At 41.5% G+C, this 12,167-nt stretch overlaps 1 protein-coding gene across 4 annotated transcripts in view; it reads left to right on the top strand.

Moving 5' to 3' along the window:
- git1 (G protein-coupled receptor kinase interacting ArfGAP 1) overlaps positions 1–12,167 on the top strand; it is a 190,089-nt gene that overhangs the window by 88,367 nt on the left and 89,555 nt on the right. For all 4 annotated transcript variants that reach the window (XM_070543325.1, XM_070543327.1, XM_070543326.1 and 1 more), the window contains exon 4: positions 5,102–5,207. In XM_070543325.1, the coding sequence (XP_070399426.1) occupies positions 5,102–5,207 (106 nt within the window). The remainder of the gene's footprint in view (positions 1–5,101; positions 5,208–12,167) is intronic.

Genomic DNA, 12,167 nt, shown 5'->3' with positions numbered 1-12,167 from the left:
CAACATCCGTGATTCTTTGTTGTGTGAGTTTCTTCAACACTTCAGGAGAAGTCTCTCTCATGTCCCGTTTTCTGTCTCAGACACGCAGCTACCTCACTCTGCTCCACACACACTAGCCACGGACTCAAATGTTAATGTAAACAAAAGCTCTTATATTAAAAAGTCCATCCAGTTGTCGTGAAGGAGGCAGAATAAAAAACTCACAGGTAGATGAACTCAAACTCCTGCTCGCAGGCAAAACACCGGTCTGTCGTTCACATGGCTGCAAGTTAGAGCGACAGCAGGGACAACCAATCACATGTTAGCATAACTCGGCAGAGCTAATCAGTGAACGTGTGGGTGGTTCTAAGGGAAATTAGGCTTCAGCTTGACGAGGCTGCCTCCGCATGGTCCTAGTGCCTTGCCTGTATTACAGTATAACAGTTTTTTACGGTGAAATCTGACGAAAGACCAGATAAAGGACACTTTCGGCACTTCGGACAAAAGGGGCAGGTGCTCAAGACTGTCCTGTAATTAGTAAAGTTGCACTCATCCCCCTCTTTCAACAATGGCACCACTTTTGCAAATTTCATTGCGTTGGGGAATATTCCAGTGCTAAGAGAAACATTAAAGATAAAATGTAAAGGCTTGACTATACCATCTATGACACTTTTTAGCACTGTCATATCTAAGTCATTGCAATCCGTGGACCTTTTAGATTTACATTCTCTAACTAGTCGAACAATTTCTTCCTCATCTGTTTGTTTTAAAACAGTCCTGGAGTTTATTTCTATCTTTTCCACCTCGCCACTCCAATGCCCTACTATATTTTCTGCCAACCTTGGACCCACACTCACAAAAAAAATATTAAATTCATTACATATCTCTGTCTTCAATCATTTTATCATTATGTCTAAAGCGTTGTGGATATACAAGAGTTTTCTCTCTTTTTGCAATAATCCTATTTATTTCTATCCACAACCCTTTAGTATTTGTTCTATAATTTTCTAGTTTCTCACTATAATACGCTGATTGAATTGCAATTTTTCTAGCAGAAATTGCGATTTCGGTTCAATTCACGATTTTCTGCAAACAAAGTTCCAACACTAGCCTGCCAAGCCATCCTGTAGATTAAGTGAAAAGATGGTCTAGATTCTGATCTAGTACAACAAATCATTCACATTAATATTTACTTTTTAATCATGAAATAAATACAGTTAAATCTATTAATATTTTCTCCCATTATTATGTTTTTTTAAATGTATTTGTGAAGCAACTTGTGCTTGGGATTTTTATCTAAAGAGGAGCTTTAGGAAAACATGTTCTACTCCAAAAATGTATGGAGGAAATCTGTAGGTAGAAATAGCTTTTAAATGTATTAAATAGCCAAAAATGCACAGTTTTCCCTGCATTACTGGGGCAGGCTGGCTGCACGTTTTTCGAAGCCGTCTGATAGTTTTTCCTCACTAAAACGTCAGCTCCGTGAGAGAGACGCACGCACTCCGACACCTCAGCTTGTTTGAACTAACGTGTGCCATCAGAAACATTCAAACCATTTTAAAAAGAGAAGTTCGAGGTTTAAAGTCAACTATAGCGCGCGACTTGGGCTCGGCTCTGGACGGTACATCCCACCCCCTCCCCTGCGCTGGCTTTTGCCGCCGCCATAACACAGGGGGAAAACCCCGGATGTAAAAAATAGTTGCACAACTTATCCTGGATCAGCCAAAACCGCAGCTTTGACGGTCACGTGATTGTGCTGTTTGAAATCGCAATTTCGGTCCAAAAACTATAGATGGTTCAGCCCTAGTGCTGACCATGGGGGCCATTTAGAAGTTGGCCATCTTGGATCCATCTTTTGTTTTTCCAATAGGAAGAGGGTCATGTGAAACGTAAAACTTATTGAGAAATCCACAAGAAAAACAATGGTGTCCTTAGTTTGAACATAGCTTTATTCTTTCATGAGTCATTTACAAGTTTCTCTTTGTTCACAGCCATTGACATGTCAAAGAGGTTAACACGAGAGGAGCGGATCAAAATTGTGTTGATATCTGGTGAACGCAGTAACCGGGTCATTGCAGCAGATTTCAATGCAGGACACCCTACTAGACCACCCAGCTCCCATGCTACAGTTAGCAAACTGCTTGCTAAGTTTCGTGAAACTGGTTCAGTGTTGGATTTGCCACATTGTGGACGCATGAAAACTGTCAATAATGAAGAAACATCAGTGGCTGTCCTAGCTTCATTCAGCTAGAGCCCACAGTGTAGCACTCGCCGCATGTCACTAGACAGTGGCATTAGTCGAACATCCCTTCGGCGGATATTAGCTACTCACAAATGGCACCCTTACAAACTCCAGCTACTGCAGCATCTCAACGAGGATGACCCAGATCGGTGAACAGAACTTGCAGAATGGGCAAAACAAACATAGGAACAGGACCCTCCGTTCACGCAGAAGATTTTGTTCAGTGATGAGGCAAACTTTTATGTAAATGGTGAAGCTAACAAACAAAACCACTGCTATTGGTCTGACACAGACCCACACTGGATAGATCCCTCCAAGACTGTTGGAACAAAAAAGTGATGGTATGGTGTGGTATATGGGGTACAAAGATAGCGCGGCCATTCTTCCTCAATGGAAACCTCAAGGCCACTGGATATTTTAAATTGCTACATGATGATGCCTTTCCCTCTTTATGTACTGAAGCTGGCACGTTCCCTGATTTTTTCCAGCAAGATGGTGCACCACCACATTATGGGTGTCAGGTCCGAGCATTCCTAGATGAACAGTTTCCTGGAAAGTGGATTGGTCATCGTGGGCCAGTTGAATGGCCCCCAAGGTCTCCTGATCTGACCCCCTTAGACTTTTATCTTTGGGGTCATCTGAAGGCAATTGTCTATGGTGTGAAGATATAAGATGTGTAGCACCTGAAACTATGGATACTGGAATCCTGTGCTGGCATTTCTCCTGTGGTGTTGCTATCAGTGTGTGAAGAGTGGGAGAAGATGGTTGCATTGATAATCCAACACAATGGGTAGCACATTGACCACATTTTACAAGTGGTCAGAAACTTGTAAATAACTCATGAAAGAATAAAGTTACGTTCAAACCAAGCACACCATTGTTTTTTTTTTTTTGTGTGTGTGACATTCCCAATAAGTTTGATGTGTCACATGACTCTTCCTATTGAAAAAACAAAAGTTGGATCCAGGATGGCCAATTTAAAAATGGCCACCATGGTCACCGCCCATCTTGAATAGTCTGCCCCCTCACTTATACTAATGTGCTACAAACAGGACGTTAATATCACCAACCATTCCCATTTTATTCAGGTGTATCCATAAACATGGCCCACCTGTAGATTATAAAAATTAATTTATTTCTATCTTCCTAAATTAATGATTATACAAGGCAAGGTATTAATAGAATGATGGAGTGGAATGTATGAAGTGATTGGATTTAATGGATGAAATGATGGAATGGAAGCTAGATGTTTTAGCAAAACATTTCTTAAGATTCTGGAAGAGATTGTGAAGTCTGGGTTGTAAAATCAGTTTGGCTGTATAGTTTGATAAGCTAGAGATTTGTTTATAAAACTAGCCGATGCCAGTGGGCATAGTCCACGATACCCATGGGTGATTGTTTCTTCCGGCGATCCGGATGAAAGGCGGCCCGAGTGGTGAGATCACCGGACGTCGAGACCACAAGAACCCAAAGAGTCATAACTCCCTTTGAATTCAGCTTTCAGTGACCATGAGGTGCAACCAGGGTTAGACATCTGTCTGAGGTGTGGAGTGGCTCTTAGAGGTGCCATTGTGTCTGAAATCATTTGCAAGCGTTGCAGAGAGGATTTGACCTTGAGGTCAAAAGATGGTATTAAATGCTTGCACACCGGTTTGGCCGGACCAGGAGGCAGCTGGAAACTAACTAGATCAGGGAATAATTCTGTTTTATCAACTTCCGGAATTTGACACGTTTAAAAACATTACAAAAATACCTCCGAGAATCACGCCTTCAGTCAGATAGAGTGGTTCCTCTTAGTGAAGTGGAAATGTTTTACACATTTATGTGAAGTGAATGTTAAACCTTAATATTAACCTTATGATGTATGAGTATACTGATAGAATAACTTGTTAAAATAACAAACACTGATCTGGCGTAGTTTAAGATCTGAAATGAATCATTGCAGGAATATTATTCATTTTAACATCATTGATTAATGCACACATTATTCATACACTTTGGGATTCAAGCATCTTGTTCATTCAACACATTTGATTATATCAAGCTATAAAGTGGTAAAATCATTTATGATTCACGGAAGATTAACTTTATTCTGAATGAAAGTGCAGGAGTCTCTTCTTCTGCCTGAGACCTTGAGCAAAAATATTATGGCTTCTTTGGTCAGTTGCACGTAGCATTTTCCGGTTTTTCTTTCTTGGAGGCCAGACAGATGTGATGGGTCCCTGGATGTGTGACACAGTTTGTGGCTGCAAATTAAAAGTTAATTTCTGTTCATTTGGATGAAAACTTCACCTTTGGCATGCTACAGGAGGTTTTCTTCTCTTCAGCCTCCAAGGCAGCAAGGGTGCCAGAATTAGATAAGGTGATTTGTTTTGGAACAGGCTGGGAAAAGATTCCTCTGTTCCTTTTACTCTCTGCCGGTCTCAACTCTTCCAAAAGCCGAATAATGGAGTTTAAACTTCTCCATACCATGCAGTAACTTTCTCCATGATGCCATGTATTTTGCGTGCCAAGGCTGGAATCGCAGCCAAAGTCTCTAGCTACAAGGGGGCCTTATAATCTGCATGTTATCTCTGTCCAAGATTGGGTACAGTGTATACACAGTTGTGCAGGGGAGTGTGTGAGATGGCTCGGTTGTGTTTTTTTCTGGGAGAAAATATCTGTTGGAAATAAAACATTTAAATTCAGATTATGAACTTGGGAGGTGCTATTATACAGACATTTATTATATTTCTTAAAACGATCAATGCTGTTAAAACCAACACAATCTGGAGTCTAAAATATGTACGAGGATAAACAGCTGGTGGTGGGAAGTGTTTGAACCGTAAGTATTGTAAGACCTATTTCTATTCTTTGCTGAACTTCTCTTCTCTTTTTCAGTCCCACAAAATCAGAGTTCATCAGAGCCAAATACCAGATGCTGGCATTTGTGCACAAGCTTCCCTGCTGTGATGATGATGGTGTCACCACAAAGGATCTCAGCAAGGTAAGGGCTCTGGCCTTTGTTTGACCAGCTATTGAAAAGCACACATTGCATCATATCCTGTTTTTTTGTCTTCATGACTGTTGACCTTGTTCATCCCTTATTGCATGCTGATGTTTTCTCACTGTTACCTTGTACTGCAACAGAAAAAGGTGCTACTGTGCTATTTAATAATTTTATAGTTATCTTTACAAACTGGAAACAGAGGCACAAGAGGAACAAGATGGCGACAGCTCGTTTGAAACGGTTTTTACATCAGTTAGGACTATGTGGACTTGGGCTGTATTAGAATCAAGAGCAGATAGATGGATTTAAGTTATTGGGTTTTTTTTTTAGAAAAAAAGGACATATTTTCACCTTCTTCAACAGTGGACCGCCTCATTTACCAACATCCATTGTGTTGAGTACGTCACGTTGTTCATTGTCCACTAGCATGTGGAGATCGTTTGAAAGACAACGGTAGAACCCACCCCACGACCGAGAGCAATCAATGGAGCATTGCCAGACTAAATAATACATTTATTTAGGCAAGCCAGACTAAATAAATAATACATTTATTTTGTCTTGCTTGCCTAGCTAGAAATGTCCTTAATTTATGTGAAATTTTTTAAATGCATTGTTTATATGTTACGAGGGCACTCTGCTCAGCTTGTTTCAGCTAAATATTAATAAAAAATGAATGGAAATTTAACGGTATTGACAGATTATTATTTTTGGCAGTGACGGTGGGACGGGAGTTGAGTGCGCGTGCCATAATTGGAAGTTGCAGGTTTGAGCGCCGCTCAGTCTGTCGCTGTCGTTCTGTCCTTGAGCGATAGACTGCTGGTGGTGGTCGGAGGGACTGGTGGTGCCTGTGTTCGGCAGACTCGCCTCTGTCGGTGCGCCCCAGGGCAGCTGTGGCTACAGTGTGGCTCATCACCACCAGCGTGTGAATGGGTGAATGACTGATTGTGTTGTAAAGTGCTATGGGGGCTACAGGACTCTAGAAGGTGCTATATCAAATACAGGCTATTTACCATTTAAAAAACAAAAGTGATGGGACCTGCAGAAAGAGAAAAACAGCAATACAACAAGAGCAAGTTATCACTGCGTCAACCTGATGAGGAAATATAAAATCAACATTGTTTTACTGAACAATCGCACAATGATAAATCATAGTGCATTTTGTGCCAACCACAGCCTTAAGACGTGCTGAAAATGCCCACGTCCATACTTATGAGAGCACCATTTCTCCTTCTTATTGCCTCAAGTCTCTTTGTCCGGTTTCTGTTTGCAGGAGCGCTTCTCTGCATTCCTACTGAAAACTTCAACTTTTTTATAAAACATTTGATCTGGTGAGCTGGTCTACAAATAGAAGTGATTAAAAAAATTCCACATTAAGAACAGAGAAGACTTCCTTGTTTCTTATGGAACGCACCTGGTTGGATACATTTTGGATTCCTGGAGGAAATTGAATATTATGTGCCTTTCTCTGCTGTCTGTGGTGGACTCAGAAAACGTATGGATTTTTGGATTTATAAGTACCGTATTTCTGCTAATCTGGTATTTTGAAAATTGTGGAGCTGTCGGGGGCAATGGGATGTTTTTCCTGAGCTTAAAGAATGTCTCTGCCATGTTTTAAGCTCACTGACTCAGATGATGCTTGGGATGAATCGAAAGCTGAATGCTCTGGACAGTAATATTGCTGCAATTCCTGTATTGGCACGCAAAATGGATGCCCTCAAAGATGAAGTTACTGCACGCTATGAAAACAATTAAGCCCCATTATTTAGCTGTTTGGACAACCTTTAGACCAGAAGAAACTGAAAGCAGAATGGTAAAAATATCTCTGGCCTATCTCAAAACAATCATCCTTATCTGACTCCCAAATAGTCTCGGAGGCTCAAGAATCCAAAACTCCCACAGAATGAATGCTGACAGATGCGTTGAACCAGTCCATTTATGAAGCCTGTCTATTAGTATGGTATGGTCAACAGTGCCAAGAGCTGAACTCAGATCTAACCGAAACAGCACAGAAATTTTACCTGCATCTGTATTCAGGCGGATGTTATTCAATACCTTTATAGGAGCAGTTTATCAATCAATCAATCAATCAAATTTTATTTGTATAGCACCTTCTACAACATTATCCGAAGCCCAAGGTGCTGAACAACATCATTAAAAGAAAAACATTCTCAATACATGGGCATAAAAGCAGGATAAAAACATAAAATCAAAAAATAGCAAGCAAACAGCATTACAGATAAGAGATATTGGAATAAGACCAATCGATAAAAAAAAACAAATGTCGGACAAAATAAAATCAAGCATCCGGTTTAAAAAGAAGAATAGTTAAAACCATAATGTTAGGGCAATTCAAGTGACCCTAGCGCTGAAACGCAATCAGATAAAAATGAGTATGTTTCCTTTTCCTATTTGCCTCTATGTGTTTTTGTTATCAATTTCCTTAGTTTCATTCTCCCTGCCCACAGCTTTGCTCTCACTACCAGATTTGCACTTACACTTTCTGGCTTTCTCCTTTGCAATCGCTGAGTTTTTGTTTGCAATTCTGACACAACCCTTTCGGGTGGGTGGGACTTCTGAGAAGTCCTCTCCCATAGAACAGTGGTTTCTCTTGAGCAGGGGTGCTCACACTTTTTCAACTTGCGAGCTACTTATAAAATGACCAAGTCAAAATGATCTACCCTACTACAAAACATGTAAAACCACATGAGCCAATATAGCCATGAGTCAGTAGTCAACACAACATAATTAACTACGTAAACTTTTGTCATTACCTGAGTTTACTCTTGATGACTTGCACTGAATGGAATCAGCCAGGGATGCATAGTCCGGACAGTAACAGCTCACAGCCAGCCTCAAGCACACTTCCAGATTTTCATCAGTCATGGTGGAACGGTACTTGGACTTGATGATCTTCATGTGTGAAAAGGCTGACATAAATAGGTGGAGCCAAAAAATGCAGTCAGAAACATAGCACATTTCCTCCTGTTGGGGTACTTAACCTCTGTGAGTAAGTTTCAGAACTGCTCATGAGCTCTGGACTTCAGCTGAATGTCAGCGTTCAGGTTAAACAGTGTTGCAATTTTTGATGAAAGTGAATCAACCTCAGCATCTTCCCGAAAAGGATAGCACATGAATGTAGCAACTGGCTCAAAAGTAAAGTAAAGTCTTGAAAGCGTTTGTCAAACTCTGACAAACAACTGTCAATCTGCTCTGTGTAGCGTGCAATGTCAGTTGCACACTGGCCTTCCCTTGCATCTCCAGCTCTGATGCCAGGTTCTGGAAGTTTGTCAAATCACAGCGCTGCAGTTTTGAGGAGTGATGTTGCATCTTTCGTTTGAAAGCATTAACTGAGCTGATCATACTGATCACTGTTTTGTCTTTTCCTTGCAGCTCTAGATTAAGGTCATTCAACATGTTTGTCAGATCAGTTAAAAATGCTAAGTCTAACAGCCACTGACTATCATGTAGTTCCTTGTATTCTGCATTTCCAGCTTCACGAAAAAAATCCTTTATTTCTGGACAGAGCTCTCGAAATCTTTGCAGGAATTTCCCTCGACTGAGCCATCTCACATCAGTGTGCAGCAACAGCTCAGAGCAGTCGGACACAGCCTTCTCCAGATGCGCATGGAATAGCCGTCTTTGAAGTGATCTGGCAGGAAGAGAACAGGCAATCTTTATTGCTACGTCCATGATCTCTTTCATGTTGAGCATTTTAGCGCATAACACTTGTTGATGGATTATGCAGTGGTAATTCAGGAAGTTCGGAAAAGCATCATCCTCTCTGCACTTGGCAATAAATCCATTTAAACGGCCGACCATTGCTGGTGCTCCATCCGTGGTGATGGACACTAGTTTATGCACTGGGAACTGGGTTTCCTCAATAAAGTTTTTAAACGACTGAAATATATCCTCTCCTCTGGTCTTTTCTTTCAAGGGCAGCAATGTTAGTAGCTCCTCTTTTGCAGAAATATCAGTAAACACCATACGAATGAAAATGCACATCTGGGCCGTGTCACTCACGTCCGTAGATTCATCCAACTGCAGTGAGAAACACTCGCAATCTGTGATGTCCTTCCAAAGTTGCTGGGTCAAATCCTCAGCAATGTCTTCACTGCGCCGTTTAACTGTACTTCTTGACAGCTGGAGAGCTTTGACCGAAGATAATATTTCTGCCTTGTTTTTAAAATCTTGGAACAATGAGTCAGCAGCTTCAACGACTTCCTCTTTTATCATCTCCCCGTCTTGGAAGGACTTATTTTTTTTAATAATGAGGTGACTCACCCCGAACGATGCTTCGGTGGCGGCTTTGGCTTTAGAAGTATGTTGTGAGAAAAATGACTGCTGTCCGGAAAACTGGCCTTTTAATTCCTTCACCTTTCTCTTTCTCAGTTCACTTTTCGGCGGGAAGTCTGTGTCATATTTCCCATGAACAGTCCGAAAATGCGCTCCACATTTCCTTTCTTTGGTAATGCTATGGCAGACTGGCAGATGAGGCAAACACACTTTGAAAATGTCTCTGTGAAAAAAAAGTCCTCCTCCCATTCCGTATGAAAGTGATACATTTTTTTCTTTTTACATATGCCACTCATTTTACCTTTCTAAAGAAACCCGAGCGCTAAAAATGGAATACTACTTGCTGACTAGCTTGCTAGTTTTGCTGCTGTTGTGCGCCGTCTTGCGCAGTGATCTGTGACCGGAAGAAAAGATATCACGTTTGACATCTCATATAATGTTCCTCTCCACTGCCAGGTTAAATCAATGAAAAACACACCACTGCTCATCTCAAACCATGCTTGGATTAAATAATTCATGAGGTCACACGTGTAGACGTAATCTATGTAAATACGAAGTCGGATCTTTGAAATAGACTTTTATTTTGGAGTACTGAAAGTGTGTGTGATTTCCTGTCTAGCCCTATGTTATTTACGGTTATTGACATGGCTAGCGGTAAAAATAGATCCCAATCCTCTTTGACGGCGCAGCTGGTTTAGATCACTTTTATAGACTATATTGGATTCTTTTTGAAGCGGTGATGTAAAAACTGACTGGCTGCCATATATATCAATCAAGTTTTACAGGATGGCTGATAGGCTGACATAATTTTTCATGAGATCTACCTACGCTACCTTTGCGATCGACTGGTAGATCGCGATCGACGTAATGAGCATCCCTTCTCTTGAGTGACAGTTCAGTGACCCGAAGTGATGTAGCGTCCAAGACTTCTTTTTTTTTTTCACCTTGGTCAACAACATACATTTTGAGCCCCAAACACATTATTTTTGCTGTCTGTAGTGTCTACTCAGGATCCAGAGTGAATAGTGATAATATATTTTATCTTTTCTTAGGCACTCTTGGTTAATCTGTAAGTTAAGCCACTTTTTAAGTTGGTTTTAACCAGACGCTAGCTCACTAGCTAGCTGCTAAGCAAGTCATTGTGCTAGCCTCAGGACAATGGTCTATTGCTGCAGAGAGACGTATTAAAAACTCAAGGCGCCGCCGCAGGCTCTACTGTGTAGCTCTTTGTTGGCGGCGAGGGCAGGTAAGCGATTACTACTGAACACGTCGTCTGGTTAGCTTAATGAGCTAGCAAGATACAGCACCACTAGCTGGTCAGTGACAACAATGAATTTAATATAAACTACATCAGACATTAATGGTCATTATTTGCAAATCATCCTTAAGTTGTTTTGTGTCACCTCACAATTTTTGGTTCAACACATAGTATGCGTAGAAAATAGAAAGCACAATCACACGTGATACTTTTCCTCCTCGCATCACTTCAGAAGCTTGATTTTAAATTACACTTCTATAAAGTTAGGAGAGTTATATCAGAGCACTAGCAGACGAAATGGGTCTTATTGTTAATTACTATTAAACATGGCCTGTTTTTATTTTCTATTGTACTGTATGTAGACTGCATATCAAGTTAATCCAATAATAATTATTCTAGTATGTAATTATTCCAAACCCCATGGCCTGCATGTCAGACAGCTAAATGCCTTGTATAGATACAGAAAATATATGTAAACATGCATAAAATAATAATCCAAAAAAAACTGTCATATACAATAAGGTTAAAAGCACTATATTATGGTCGTATAAGCGTATGTTAGAGCTTGGTTTTATTGTTCACTTGTATGTATATATATATATATATATATATATATATATATATATATGTGTGTGTGTGTGTGTGTGTGTGTGTGTGTGTGTGTGTGTGTCCCAACCACACCTCTCCAGGTCTCACTGTCGTTGCCCACGTGAGCGTTAAAGTCCCCAGCAGAACGAGGGAGTCATTAGAAGGAGCTCCCTCCAGCACTCCCTCCAATGTCTCCAAAAAGGCTGGGTAGTCTGAACTGTAGTTTGGTGTATAAGCACAGACCACAGTCAGAACCCGTCCCCCCGCATGTACTGTAGGCGGAGGGAGGCTATCCTCTCATTCACTGGGGTAAACCCCAACATACAGGCACCAAGATGGGGGCAACTAGTATGCCCACCCCTGCTCGGCGCCTCTCAGTGGGAGCAACTCCAGAGTGGTAGAAAGTCCAATCCCTCTCAAGGAAACTGGTTCCAGAGCCAGATCCATGCGTTGAGGTCATTCCGCATATATCTAGTTGGAATCTGTCAACCTCACACACGTACTCAGGTTCCTTCCCCACCAGAGAGGTGACATTCCACGTGCCAAGAGCCAGCTTCTGTAGCTGAGGATGAGACTGCCAAGATCCCCGCCCTTGACCATCACACACTGCACCCGACCCCTTTGGCCCCTCCAATGAGTGGTGAGCCCATGGGAACGGGGACCCACGTTTCCTCTTTGGGCTGTGCCCAGCCGAGCTCCATGGGTGAAAGCTCGGTCACCAGGCGCTCGCCAACGTGTCCCACCTCCAGGCCTGGCTCCAGATGGGGACCCCGGTGACCCGCTTCCGGGCGAGGGAACAGGATTTTCATTTATATTAT

The sequence above is a fragment of the Nothobranchius furzeri genome, chromosome 13 (assembly GCF_043380555.1).
Source record: "Nothobranchius furzeri strain GRZ-AD chromosome 13, NfurGRZ-RIMD1, whole genome shotgun sequence".
Classification (NCBI taxonomy): Eukaryota; Metazoa; Chordata; class Actinopteri; order Cyprinodontiformes; family Nothobranchiidae; genus Nothobranchius; species Nothobranchius furzeri.
This window is presented reverse-complemented; position numbering and strand designations above follow the sequence as displayed.